The following is a 14124-nucleotide window of genomic DNA, read 5'->3' as shown; positions in this document are numbered from 1 at the left end:
CAGCCAGCCAGGGAGGGAGGGGCGGGGCTGTCTTGTTCCCCACCTCCGCCCCTCTCTGTGTACAGAAGAGCCTCCTGTCATGACTGGAGGAGCTCACCCAGCTGTGTCCTGAGAGAAGCCAGGGTATCGGCTTCAACCACAGGGCTGGGCAGCTTGTTCCCCACCCCCACCCCCCTCTGTGTACAGTAGAGCCTCCTGTCCTGACTGGAGGAGCTCACCCAGCTGTGTCTGGAGAGAAGCCAGGGTATCGGCTTCAACAACAGGGCTGGACAGCTTGTTCCCCACCCCCGCCACCCTCTGTGTACAGTAGAGCCTCCTGTCCTGACTGGAGGAGCTCACCCAGCTGTGTCTGGAGAGAAGCCAGGGTATCGGCTTCAACCACAGGGCTGGGCAGCTTGTTCCCCACCCCCGCCACCCTCTGTGTACAGTAGAGCCTCCTGTCCTGACTGGAGGAGCTCACCCAGCTGTGTCTGGAGAGAAGCCAGGGTATCGGCTTCAACCACAGGGCTGGGCAGCTTGTTCCCCACCCCCACCCCCCTCTGTGTACAGAAGAGCCTCCTGTCCTGACTGGAGGAGCTCACCCAGCTGTGTCTGGAGAGGAGCCAGGGTATCGGCCTCAACCACAGGGCTGGGCAGCTTGTTCCCCACCCCCACCCCCCTCTGTGTACAGAAGAGCCCCCTGTCCTGACTGGAGGAGCTCACCCAGCTGTGTCTGGAGAGAAGCCAGGGTATCGGCTTCAACCACAGGGCTGGGCAGCTTGTTCCCCACCCCCACCCCCCTCTGTGTACAGAAGCGCCTCCTGCCCTGAGCCCTGTACGCTCTCGCCCCGTGGGGTGCGTCCCTCTGGAGGTGCTGGAGTCGCCCCGCAGGTTGTGAGGTCCTGTGTGTGGCGCTCTGCCGGGCCAGGAGTCCACTGTCGTCCGGGAGCGGTTCTGATCCTGCCTCTGGGCGGTGCTGTCTCCTGCCAGGGCGCCGGGGCGTCGGGGCCGCAGTGGAAGGAGAAGGAGAGGATGGTCTACACCGCGCCCACGCCGCCCGGGGAGAGGAAGGGTGAGGCAGCGCCTCGGAGCTGAGAGAGAGAGAGAGTGAGGGTGTGTGTGACAGTGTGTGACAGTGTGTGAGCGAGTGTGTGAGAGTGAGTGTGTGAGAGTGTGAGGGTGTGTGTGACAGTGTGAGGGTGTGTGTGAGAGTGAGTGTGTGTGACAGCGTGAGAGAGTGAGGGTGTGTGTGACAGCGTGAGAGAGTGAGGGTGTGTGTGACAGTGTGAGGGTGTGAGATTGAGAGTGTGTGACAGTGTGTGACAGTGTGTGTGAGAGTGTGTGAGAGATTGAGTGTGTGTGACAGCGTGAGAGAGTGAGGGTGTGTGTGACAGCGTGAGAGAGTGAGGGTGTGAGATTGAGAGTGTGTGACAGTGTGTGTGTGAGTGTGTGAGAGATTGAGTGTGTGTGACAGCGTGAGAGAGTGAGGGTGTGTGTGACAGTGTGAGGGTGTGAGATTGAGAGTGTGTGACAGTGTGTGACAGTGTGTGTGTGAGTGTGTGAGAGATTGAGTGTGTGTGACAGCGTGAGAGAGTGAGGGTGTGTGTGACAGTGTGAGGGTGTGAGATTGAGAGTGTGTGACAGCGAGTGAGCATGTGAGTGTGTGACCGTGTGTGTGACCGTGTGTGTGACCGTGTGTGTGACCGCGTGTGTGACAGCGTGAGAGAGTGAGAGTGTGTGTGTAAGAGAGTGTGTGAGAGTCTACCGTGTCCCTGTGTCCCTGTGTGCTCTCTGATGACGGGCCCCTCTGCCCCTCTCTCAGACACCTCCGGCCCCCTGCCCCCGGCCTACAGCCCCCAGTACGTGGAGGCCTGCTGGTACCAGTGGTGGGAGAGAGAGGGCTTCTTCACCCCGGAGTACCAGGTGAGGAGGAGGAGGGGCGGGATTCAGAGAGGGGTGGACGAGGAAGGGTGTGAGTGGAAATGAAGTTTCCTCTTCCTCTCGCTGCTTGTTTACAGTAGCGTGTGGTAGGGCATTATTATTACTGTTACTTATTTCTATTATTATTGCTGCTGTCGTTTTTAATATTGTTCTTACTATTATTATTATTATTATTATTATTCTTGCTGCTGTTTTTATTATTATTGCTGCTGTAGTTATTATTATATATACAGTATTATTATTATTGCTGCTGTAGTTGTTATTATTATTTATATATATACAGTATTATTATTATTTATATATATATACAGTGTTATCAGGGTTGCTGCTGTAGTTGGTATTATGATGATTTCTATATACAGTATTGTTATTTATATATACAGTATCACTGTGGTTGCTGCTGCTGTAGTTATTATTATTATTTATATATACAGTATTGTTATTATTATTTATATATATACAGTATCACTGTGGTTGCTGCTGCTGTAGTTGGTATTATGATGATTTCTATATACAGTATTGTTATTTATATATACAGTATCACTGTGGTTGCTGCCGCTGTAGTTGGTATTATGATGATTTCTATATACAGTATTGTTATTTATATATACAGTATCACTGTGGTTGCTGCTGCTGTAGTTGTGGTTATTATGATGATTTCTATATACAGTATTGTTATTTATATATACAGTATCACTGTGGCTGCTGCTGCTGTAGTTGGTATTATGATGATTTCTATATACAGTATTGTTATTTCTATATACAGTGTCACTGTGGCTGCTGCTGCTGTAGTTGTGATTATCTCATACTGTGTATGTCGCCGTCGTGGCTGCTGATGGCTCTGCTCTGCTCTCCCCCTGCAGGGCCGGCTGCCCCAGGCGCTGGGCCGGTCGTTCTCCATGTGCATCCCCCCGCCCAACGTCACGGGCTCCCTGCACCTGGGCCACGCCCTCACGGTGGCCCTCGAGGACGCCCTGGCCCGCTGGTGAGGCAGGGCTCAGATCAGGGCCAGATTGGAGTGGGTCTGTGGGTCTGTGGGTCTGTGGGTCAGTGGGTCTGTGTGTCTGTGTGTCTGTGTGTCTGTGTGTCGGCGGGTCGGCGGGTCGGCGTGTCGGCGTGTCGGCGTGTCACTGTGTCACTGTGTCACTGTGTCACTGTGTCACTGTGTCACTGTGTCTGTGTGTCAGTGTGTCTGTGTGTCAGTGTGCCTGTGTGTCAGTGTGTTGCTGCTCCAGGAGGAGGGTGCAGGGCTACAGGATGTTCTCAGTGTGTTCTCAGTGTGTCAGTGTGTTGCTGCTCCAGGAGGAGGGTGCAGGGCTACAGTGTGTTCTCAGTGTGTTATTGTGTCTGTGTGTTGCTGCTCCAGGAGGAGGGTGCAGGGTGTTCTCAGTGTGTTCTCAGTGTGTTATTGTGTCTGTGTGTTGCTGTTCCAGGAGGAGGGTGGAGGGCTACAGGATGTTCTCAGTGTGTTCTCAGTGTGTTATTGTGTCTGTGTGTTGCTGTTGCAGGAGGAGGATGCAGGGTGTTCTCAGTGTGTTCTCAGTGTGTTATTGTGTCTGTGTGTTGCTGTTCCAGGAGGAGGGTGCAGGGCTACAGGATGTTCTCAGTGTGTTCTCAGTGTGTCAGTGTGTCTGTGTGTTGCTGCTCCAGGAGGAGGGTGCAGGGCTACAGTGTGTTCTCAGTGTGTTATTGTGTCTGTGTGTTGCTGTTCCAGGAGGAGGGTGGAGAGCTACAGGATGTTCTCAGTGTGTTCTCAGTGTGTTATTGTGTCTGTGTGTTGCTGTTCCAGGAGGAGGGTGCAGGGTGTCCTCAGTGAGTTCTCAGTGTGTTATTGTGTCTGTGTGTTGCTGTTCCAGGAGGAGGGTGCAGTGTGTTCTCAGTGTGTTCTCAGTGTGTTATTGTGTCTGTGTGTTGCTGCTCCAGGAGGAGGGTGCAGGGTGTTCTCAGTGTGTTCTCAGTGTGTTATTGTGTCTGTGTGTTGCTGTTCCAGGAGGAGGGTGGAGGGCTACAGGATGTTCTCAGTGTGTTCTCAGTGTGTCAGTGTGTCTGTGTGTTGCTGTTCCAGGAGGAGGGTGCAGGGCTACAGGGTGTTCTCAGTGTGTTATTGTGTCTGTGTGTTGCTGCTCCAGGAGGAGGGTGCAGGGCTACAGGATGTTCTCAGTGTGTTTGTGTGTCAGTGTGTCTGTGTGTTGCTGTTCCAGGAGGAGGGTGGAGGGTTACAGTGTGTTCTCAGTGTGTTATGGTGTCTGTGTGTTGCTGTTCCAGGAGGAGGGTGCAGGGCTACAGTGTGTTCTCAGTGTGTCAGTGTGTCTGTGTGTTGCTGCTCCAGGAGGAGGGTGCAGGGCTACAGTGTGTTCTCAGTGTGTCAGTGTGTCTGTGTGTTGCTGCTCCAGGAGGAGGGTGCAGGGCTACAGGATGTTCTCAGTGTGTTATTGTGTCTGTGTGTTGCTGCTCCAGGAGGAGGGTGCAGGGTGTTCTCAGTGTGTTCTCAGTGTGTTATTGTGTCTGTGTGTTGCTGCTCCAGGAGGAGGGTGCAGGGTGTTCTCAGTGTGTTCTCAGTGTGTCAGTGTGTCTGTGTGTTGCTGTTCCAGGAGGAGGGTGGAGGGCTACAGGATGTTCTCAGTGTGTTATTGTGTCTGTGTGTTGCTGCTCCAGGAGGAGGGTGCAGGGTGTTCTCAGTGTGTTCTCAGTGTGTCAGTGTGTCTGTGTGTTGCTGTTCCAGGAGGAGGGTGCAGGGCTACAGGATGTTCTCAGTGTGTTTGTGTGTTATTGTGTCTGTGTGTTGCTGTTCCAGGAGGAGGGTGCAGGGCTACAGTGTGTTCTCAGTGTGTTCTCAGTGTGTTATGGTGTCTGTGTGTTGCTGTTCCAGGAGGAGGATGCAGGGCTACAGGATGTTCTCAGTGTGTTCTCAGTGTGTTATTGTGTCTGTGTGTTGCTGTTCCAGGAGGAGGATGCAGGGCTACAGTGTGTTCTCAGTGTGTTCTCAGTGTGTTATGGTGTCTGTGTGTTGCTGTTCCAGGAGGAGGATGCAGGGCTACAGGATGTTCTCAGTGTGTTCTCAGTGTGTTATTGTGTCTGTGTGTTGCTGTTCCAGGAGGAGGGTGCAGGGCTACAGGATGTTCTCAGTGTGTTCTCAGTGTGTTATTGTGTCTGTGTGTTGCTGTTCCAGGAGGAGGGTGCAGGGCTACAGGATGTTCTCAGTGTGTTCTCAGTGTGTTATTGTGTCTGTGTGTTGCTGTTCCAGGAGGAGGGTGGAGGGCTACAGGGTGTTCTCAGTGTGTTCTCAGTGTGTCAGTGTGTCTGTGTGTTGCTGTTCCAGGAGGAGGGTGCAGGGCTACAGGATGTTCTCAGTGTGTCAGTGTGTCTGTGTGTTGCTGCTCCAGGAGGAGGATGCAGGGTGTTCTCAGTGTGTTCTCAGTGTGTTATTGTGTCTGTGTGTTGCTGTTCCAGGAGGAGGGTGGAGGGCTACAGGATGTTCTCAGTGTGTTCTCAGTGTGTCAGTGTGTCTGTGTGTTGCTGTTCCAGGAGGAGGGTGCAGGGCTACAGGATGTTCTCAGTGTGTTATTGTGTCTGTGTGTTGCTGCTCCAGGAGGAGGGTGGAGGGCTACAGGATGTTCTCAGTGTGTTCTCAGTGTGTTATTGTGTCTGTGTGTTGCTGTTCCAGGAGGAGGGTGGAGGGCTACAGTGTGTTCTCAGTGTGTTATGGTGTCTGTGTGTTGCTGTTCCAGGAGGAGGGTGCAGGGCTACAGGATGTTCTCAGTGTGTTATTGTGTCTGTGTGTTGCTGCTCCAGGAGGAGGGTGGAGGGCTACAGGATGTTCTCAGTGTGTTCTCAGTGTGTCAGTGTGTCTGTGTGTTGCTGCTCCAGGAGGAGGGTGCAGGGCTACAGTGTGTTCTCAGTGTGTTATTGTGTCTGTGTGTTGCTGCTCCAGGAGGAGGGTGCAGGGCTACAGGATGTTCTCAGTGTGTTCTCAGTGTGTTATTGTGTCTGTGTGTTGCTGTTCCAGGAGGAGGGTGCAGGGCTACAGGATGTTCTCAGGGTGTTCTCAGTGTGTCAGTGTGTCTGTGTGTTGCTGCTCCAGGAGGAGGGTGCAGGGCTACAGTGTGTTCTCAGTGTGTTATTGTGTCTGTGTGTTGCTGCTCCAGGAGGAGGGTGCAGGGCTACAGGATGTTCTCAGTGTGTTCTCAGTGTGTTATTGTGTCTGTGTGTTGCTGTTCCAGGAGGAGGGTGCAGGGCTACAGGATGTTCTCAGTGTGTTCTCAGTGTGTTATGGTGTCTGTGTGTTGCTGTTCCAGGGGGAGGGTGCAGGGCTACAGTGTGTTCTCAGTGTGTTATTGTGTGTCAGTGTGTCTGTGTGTTGCTGTTCCAGGAGGAGAATGCAGGGCTACAGGGTGTTCTCAGTGTGTTCTCAGTGTGTTATGGTGTCTGTGTGTTGCTGTTCCAGGAGGAGGATGCAGGGCTACAGGGTGTTCTCAGTGTGTTCTCAGTGTGTTATGGTGTCTGTGTGTTGCTGTTCCAGGAGGAGGATGCAGGGCTACAGGGTGCTGTGGGTCCCAGGCTGTGACCACGCTGGGATCGCCACTCAGGTCAGTGTGTTTAACAGCGCAGGGGGTTAGAAACGGGACTGGGTTCAGGGTGAAGTGCTAATAAAGTCCGCTCTGTGTAACGTCATCAGCTGTTGTGTCTGTGTCAGGTGTGTCTGTGTCAGGTGTGTGTGTGTGTGTGTGTGTGTGTGTGTGTGTGTGTGTGTGTGTCGACTGTGTGTGTGTGTGTCGACTGTGTGTGTGTCAGGTGAGTGCGTGTGTCTGTGTCAGGTGAGTGCGTGTGTCTGTGTCAGGTGTGTGTGTGTGTGTGTGTCTGTGTCGACTGTGTGTGTGTCAGGTGAGTGCGTGTGTCTGTGTCAGGTGAGTGCGTGTGTCTGTGTCAGGTGTGTGTGTGTCTGTCTGTGTCTGTGTCAGGTGAGTGCGTGTGTCTGTGTCTTGTCGGGTTTGTGTTTGTCAGGTGAGTGCGTGTGTCTGTGTCAGGTGAGTGTCTGTCTGTCTGTGTCTGTGTCAGGTGAGTGCGTGTGTCTGTGTCTTGTCAGGTTTGTGTTTGTCAGGTGAGTGCGTGTGTCTGTGTCAGGTGAGTGTCTGTCTGTCTGTGTCTGTGTCAGGTGAGTGCGTGTGTCTGTGTCTTGTCAGGTTTGTGTTTGTCAGGTGAGTGCGTGTGTCTGTGTCAGGTGTGTGTGTGTCTGTCTGTGTCTGTGTCAGGTGAGTGCGTGTGTCTGTGTCTTGTCGGGTTTGTGTTTGTCAGGTGAGTGTGTGTGTCTGTGTCAGGTGAGTGTCTGTCTGTCTGTGTCTGTGTCAGGTGAGTGCGTGTGCGTGTGTCAGGTGAGTGTGTGTGTCTGTGTCAGGGTGTGTGAGTGCAGTGTCAGATGAGTGTGTGTGTGTGTGTCGGGTGAGTGTGTGTGTGTGTCAGGTGAGTGAGTGCAGTGTCAGATGAGTGTGTGTGTGTGTGTCGGGTGAGTGTGTGTGTGTGTCAGGTGTGTGAGTGCAGTGTCAGATGAGTGTGTGTGTGTGTCAGGTGAGTGTACAGCCCGGCTCTCCCTGTGTCTCGCAGGTGGTGGTGGAGAAGAAGCTGCTGAGAGAGAAGGGTCTACTCAGGACGGACATGAGCCGAGATCACTTCCTGCAGGAGGTCTGGGCCTGGAAGAACGAGTGAGTCTGAGCTCTCTCTCTCTCTCTCTCTCTCTCTCTCTCTCTCGTTCTCTCCTCTTTCTGCCTGCTGTCCCTCAATGTGGTCCTCTTCCTTTCTTCCAAGTCTCTGTGGCTCTTCCTTGTATCGGTTTCAACACTGTGGCTGGAGAGCACGTTCCCCACCCCCACCACCCTCTGTGTACAGAAGAGCCTCCTGTTTTGCACCCTGACAGCTCTTGCTCTTTGATTCCTGTTTGCGCGCTCAGGGGTCCCTGTCTGTGTATTTCACAGGAAGGGAGATGAGATCTATCACCAGTTGCGCAGGATGGGGGCGTCGCTGGACTGGAGCCGAGCCCGTTTCACCATGGACCAGGTAAATAACATTAATATAAAATCTGCAGACATATTACAGACATTTACAACAGAGACACGTCATAAAATATTTACTGTACATATACTGTAGACAGATGGAGCACTATTGGGAGACAGACTCACTGTTCCTCAGGCTGGGACAGGAGATCACACACTGTATTATTATTATTGAGAGACAGGCTCACTGTTCCTCAGGCTGGGACAGGAGATCACACACTGTATTATTATTATTGAGAGACAGGCTCACTGTCTGTTCCTCAGGCTGGGACAGGAGATCACACACTGTATTATTATTATTGAGAGACAGGCTCACTGTCTGTTCCTCAGGCTGGGACAGGAGATCACACACTGTATTATTATTATTGAGAGACAGGCTCACTGTCTGTTCCTCAGGCTGGGACAGGAGATCACACACTGTATTATTATTATTGAGAGACAGGCTCACTGTTCCTCAGGATGGGACAGGAGATCACACACTGTATTATTATTATTGAGAGACGGGCTCACTGTTCCTCAGGATGGGACAGGAGATCACACACTGTATTATTATTATTGAGAGACGGGCTCACTGTCTGTTCCTCAGGCTGGGACAGGAGATCACACACTATTATTATTATTGAGAGACAGGCTCACTGTCTGTTCCTCAGGCTGGGACAGGAGATCACACACTGTATTATTATTATTGAGAGACAGGCTCACTGTCTGTTCCTCAGGCTGGGACAGGAGATCACACACTGTATTATTATTATTGAGAGACAGGCTCACTGTTCCTCAGGATGGGACAGGAGATCACACACTGTATTATTATTATTGAGAGACGGGCTCACTGTTCCTCAGGATGGGACAGGAGATCACACACTGTATTATTATTATTGAGAGACAGGCTCACTGTTCCTCAGGCTGGGACAGGAGATCACACACTGTATTATTATTATTGAGAGACAGACTCACTGTTCCTCAAGCTGGGACAGGATATCACACACTGTATTATTATTATTGAGAGACAGACTCACTGTTCCTCAGGCTGTGACAGGAGATCACACACTGTATTATTATTATTGAGAGACAGACTCACTGTTCCTCAGGCTGGGACAGGAGATCACACACTGGATTATTATTATTGAGAGACAGGCTCACTGTTCCTCAGGCTGGGACAGGAGATCACACACTGTATTATTATTATTGAGAGACGGGCTCACTGTCTGTTCCTCAGGCTGGGACAGGAGATCACACACTGGATTATTATTATTGAGAGACATGCTCACTGTCTGTTCCTCAGGCTGGGACAGGAGATCACACACTGTAGTATTATTATTGAGAGACAGGCTCACTGTCTGTTCCTCAGGCTGGGACAGGAGATCACACACTGTATTATTATTATTGAGAGACAGGCTCACTGTCTGTTCCTCAGGCTGGGACAGGAGATCACACACTGTATTATTATTATTGAGAGACAGGCTCACTGTCTGTTCCTCAGGCTGGGACAGGAGGTCACACACTGGATTATTATTATTGAGAGACAGGCTCACTGTCTGTTCCTCAGGCTGGGACAGGAGATCACACACTGGGCTGCCAGTTCAGCTGAGTTCCCTCCTCCCTCTCCCAGTAGGATTGGGACCCGTTGTGATTCTGGCAGGTGTGGGAACTCTGGGACTAGATTTCTGAATTTGAGTTCTCTCTCTCTCCTCTCTCCTCCCTCTCTCTCTCCCCTCCCCCCCCCCCCCCAGTCCTTCTCCCACGCTGTGACTGAGGCCTTCCTCCAGCTGCACCAGGCGGGTCTCATCTACCGCAGCCAGCGGCTGGTCAACTGGTCCTGCGCTCTGCGCTCCGCCATCTCCGACATCGAGGTGAGAGACGCCCCGCCCCCCCCCCCGCCCCTCGCCCCGGGTCCCTGCTCACTCGTCTGGGCCCGCTCCAGGCCCCGCGCGCGGCCCGTCCGAATTGACGCATTAGCCGGGTCTGCTGCTGCCTTCCGCGGCGAACCAGACGCACGGGCAGCAGGCAGGCGTTGCTGCTCCCTCCTGTCAGGCCCCTTTAATGTGTAACGAGCCTGCAAGCACTCCGCCGGATCCGGAGCGTCCGCGGCGGTCCGAACCGATGCATTAGCCGGGTCTGCTGTTGCCTTCCCCGGCGAACCAGACGCACGGGCGGCGACTGCCCACTCTGCGGGCCCGTTCTCGTCCACCTGCATCGCTGCCACGCGCGCCCGAAACCCGCTTCTGGATCGATCTGTGACTCGAACCCGGGACTGTTTGCGCTGCAGGTGGACAGCGTCCAGCTGACGGGCCGGACGCTCCTCTCCGTCCCGGGATACGAGGACAAGGTGGAATTCGGGACCATGGTGACTTTCGCCTACCCCTTAGAGGGGCAGGGTCAGTATTCTCCTGCACTGCTGCGGTGTAATACCTCCTCTCTCTCACTGTGTCTCCTGTCCTGTTGTGTGTGTTTATGACTGAGGGATTCTCTGTGATCTCCTCTCACTCACTCTCACTGTGCCTCCTGTCCTGTTGTGTGTATTTATGACTGAGGGATTTGCTGTGATCTCCTCTCACTGTGTCTCCTGTCCTGTTGTGTGTGTTTATGACTGAGGGACTCTCAGATCCCCTCTCACTGTGTCTCCTGTCCTGTTGTGTGTGTTTATGACTGAGGGACTCTCAGATCTCCTCTCACTGTGTCTCCTGTCCTGTTGTGTGTGTTTATGACTGAGGGATGCTCTGTGATCTCCTCTCTCTCTCTGTGTCTCCTGTCCTATTGTGTGTGTCTATGACAGGGATTCTCTGTAATCTCCTCTCACTGTGTCTCCTGTCCTGTTTTGTGTGTTAATTACTGAGGGATTCTCTGTGATCTCCCCTCTCTCACTGTGTCTCCTGTCCTGTTGTGTGTGTTTATGACTGAGGGACTCTCAGATCTCCTCTCACTGTGTCTCCTGTCCTGTTGTGTGTGTTTATGACTGAGGGACTCTCAGATCTCCTCTCACTGTGTCTCCTGTCCTGTTGTGTGTGTTTATGACTGAGGGATGCTCTGTGATCTCCTCTCACTGTGTCTCCTGTCCTGTTTTGTGTGTTAATTACTGAGGGATTCTCTGTGATCTCCCCGCTCTCACTGTGTCTCCTGTCCTGTGGTGTGTGTCTATGACTGAGGGATATTCTCTGTGATCTCCTCTCTCTCACTGTGTCTCCTGTCCTGTGGTGTGTGTTTATGACTGAGGGATATTCTCTGTGATCTCCTCTCTCTCTCTCACTGTGTCTCCTGTCCTGTGGTGTGTGTTTATGACTGAGGGATATTCTCTGTGATCTCCCCGCTCTCACTGTGTCTCCTGTCCTGTGGTGTGTGTCTATGACTGAGGGATATTCTCTGTGATCTCCTCTCTCTCACTGTGTCTCCTGTCCTGTTGTGTGTTTATGACTGAGGGATATTCTCTGTGCTCTCCTCTCTCTCTCTCACTGTGTCTCCTGTCCTGTGGGGTGTGTCTATGACTGAGGGGTTCTCCTCCCTCTCAGCGCGGTGATAACGTCACTGTGGTTTGGTGTCCCTGCAATCGCCCCTGTCCCTCTCAGATGGGGAGATCCCTGTGTCCACGACGCGTCCAGAGACCATGTTGGGAGACGTGGCCATTCTCGTGCACCCCGATGACCCCCGATACCAGGTCAGTCACCCCAGAATTCGAGCTCCCCGCCTCGGCAGGCGGTCGGTCGGTCGCTGGTCGGTCACTCTCTCCGGAGGGCCTGTTGGTCAGTGGGTCAGTGTGTCCGAGAGATGGCACTCGGTCAGCCCCTCTCTCTCCCTCTCTCTCTCTCTCTCTCTCTCTCCCAGTCTGTCCAGGGCCGCAGGTGCAGACACCCCTTCAGCGGACGCCTGCTGCCCATCCTCCCGGACCCCCTGGTCGACGCCCAGCTGGGCACAGGTGCGCCCCTCCCTCCTGTCGGACCGGGAGTTCTCCTGCTCTCCGGCAGGCGGGGGAATTCTGGGTCTGGATGGGGGAATTCGGGGACGAGCGTTTGTCTAACCTCCCCTCTCTCCCCCTTTCTCCCTCTCCCTCCCTCCTTCTCCTTCTCCTTCTCCTCCTCCTCCTCCTCCTTCTCCTTCTCCTTCTCCTTCTTCTCCTTCTCCTACTTCTCCTTCTCCTCCTTCTCCTTCCCCTTCTCCTTCTCCTCCTTCTCCTTCCCCTTCCCCTTCCCCTTCTCCTTCTCCTTCTCCTCCTTCTCCTCCTTCTCCCTCTCCCTCTCCCTCTCCCTCTCCCTCTCCCTCTCCCTCTCCCTCTCCCTCTCCCTCTCCCTCTCCCTCTCCCTCTCTCTCTCTCTCAGGGGCGGTGAAGGTCACCCCCGCCCACGACTACGTGGACTTCGGGGTCTCCCTGAGACACCCCTCCCTGCCCCTGCTCTCCGTCATCGGAGGTGACGGCACCATGACGGAGCTCTGTGGCGCGTGGCTGCAGGTGGGCTCATAACCCCAGTGACGGACTGGGCCGACCCGATCACCCCCATAACGCCTTCCGGTCCGACAGCGAGCTGTAAATATGTCAGCGACAGAGGGGGGCTGTACCCCAGTGACGGACTGGACCGACCCGATCACCCCCATAACGCCTTCCTGAGACAGCGAGCTGTAAATATGTCAGCGACAGAGGGGGGCTGTACCCCAGTGTTAGACTGGGCCGACCTGATCACCCCCATAACGCCTTCCGGTCAGACAGCGAGCTGTAAATATGTCAGCGACAGAGGGGGGCTGTACCCCAGTGACGGACTGGGCCGACCCGATCACCCCCATAACGCCTTCCTGAGACAGCGAGCTGTAAATATGTCAGCGACAGAGGGGGGCTGTACCCCAGTGTTAGACTGGACCGACCCGATCACCCCCATAACGCCTTCCGGTCCGACAGCGAGCTGTAAATATGTCAGCGACAGAGGGGGGCTGTACCCCAGTGTTAGACTGGGCTGACCTGATCACCCCCATAACGCCTTCCTGAGACAGCGAGCTGTAAATATGTCAGCGACCGAGGGGGGCTGTACCCCAGTGACGGACTGGGCCGACCCGATCACCCCCATAACGCCTTCCAGTCAGACAGCGAGCTGTAAATATGTCAGCGACAGAGGGGGGCTGTACCCCAGTGTTAGACTGGACCGACCCGATCACCCCCATAACGCCTTCCAGTCAGACAGCGAGCTGTAAATATGTCAGCGACCGAGGGGGCGCTGTACCCCAGTGACGGACTGGGCCGACCCGATCACCCCTATAACGCCTTCCGGTCAGACAGCGAGCTGTAAATATGTCGGCGATAGAGGGGGCGCTGTACCCCAGTGACGGACTGGACCAACCCGATCACCCCCATAACGCCTTCCAGTCAGACAGCGAGCTGTAAATATGTCAGCGACAGAGGGGGGCTGTACCCCAGTGACGGACTGGACCGACCCGATCACCCCCATAACGCCTTCCAGTCAGACAGCGAGCTGTAAATATGTCAGCGACAGAGGGGGGCTGTACCCCAGTGACGGACTGGACCGACCCGATCACCCCCATAACGCCTTCCAGTCAGACAGCGAGCTGTAAATATGTCGGCGACAGAGGGGGGCTGTACCCCAGTGACGGACTGGACCGACCCAATCACCCCCATAACGCCTTCCGGTCCCACGGCGATCTGCTGCCGAACCCCCACCGAAACGCCGCCCGCGAGCACGCCAACACACACGCGGTGTGAGGACTGTGGGCGTGTCTGTATTAACCGCCCTCTCTCTCTCTCTCTCTCTCTCTCTCTCGCTCAGGGAGTGAAGAGGTTCGAGGCCAGGGACAGGGTGGTGTCAGCCCTGAAGGAGAGGGGGCTGTACAGGGGCACCGAGGAGCACCCCATGGTGCTGCCAGTGTGCAGGTAACCCCCCCCCACAGCGACAACACCCTCGGCGTAGATCCTTGCACTTCTGGGCGGAGAACAACGGAGAGCTGTTGATAAGGGTCATCGTTCTCTCTCTCCTTGTCGTTTTCTCTCGCTCAGTCGTTCAGGCGATGTTGTGGAGCCCCTGCTGAAGAGCCAGTGGTTTGTGCGCTGTGAGCAGATGGCACAGAGAGCCATTCAGGTGAGGCTGACAGAGATCCACACAGGGGAGGCTGACAGAGATCCACACAGGTCAGACTGACAGAGATCCACACAGGTCAGACTGACAGAGAT

General features: G+C 54.1%; 1 protein-coding gene across 3 annotated transcripts in view; it reads left to right on the top strand.

Annotated features, from left to right (window-relative positions):
* Positions 1 to 14124, top strand: part of vars2 (valyl-tRNA synthetase 2, mitochondrial) — a 36927-nt gene that overhangs the window by 3224 nt on the left and 19579 nt on the right. For all 3 annotated transcript variants that reach the window (XM_069198602.1, XM_069198601.1, XM_069198603.1), the window contains exons 3-15: positions 970 to 1051; positions 1802 to 1902; positions 2784 to 2905; positions 6440 to 6506; positions 7519 to 7616; positions 7887 to 7968; positions 9695 to 9814; positions 10231 to 10339; positions 11525 to 11613; positions 11781 to 11871; positions 12272 to 12402; positions 13724 to 13827; positions 13951 to 14032. In XM_069198602.1, the coding sequence (XP_069054703.1) occupies positions 970 to 1051; positions 1802 to 1902; positions 2784 to 2905; positions 6440 to 6506; positions 7519 to 7616; positions 7887 to 7968; positions 9695 to 9814; positions 10231 to 10339; positions 11525 to 11613; positions 11781 to 11871; positions 12272 to 12402; positions 13724 to 13827; positions 13951 to 14032 (1278 nt within the window). The remainder of the gene's footprint in view (positions 1 to 969; positions 1052 to 1801; positions 1903 to 2783; positions 2906 to 6439; positions 6507 to 7518; positions 7617 to 7886; positions 7969 to 9694; positions 9815 to 10230; positions 10340 to 11524; positions 11614 to 11780; positions 11872 to 12271; positions 12403 to 13723; positions 13828 to 13950; positions 14033 to 14124) is intronic.

This window comes from Lepisosteus oculatus, chromosome 14 (assembly GCF_040954835.1).
Source record: "Lepisosteus oculatus isolate fLepOcu1 chromosome 14, fLepOcu1.hap2, whole genome shotgun sequence".
Taxonomy (NCBI): domain Eukaryota; kingdom Metazoa; phylum Chordata; class Actinopteri; order Semionotiformes; family Lepisosteidae; genus Lepisosteus; species Lepisosteus oculatus.
The sequence above is the reverse complement of the archived record's forward strand: the minus strand, read 5'-3'. Positions and strand labels throughout refer to the sequence as shown.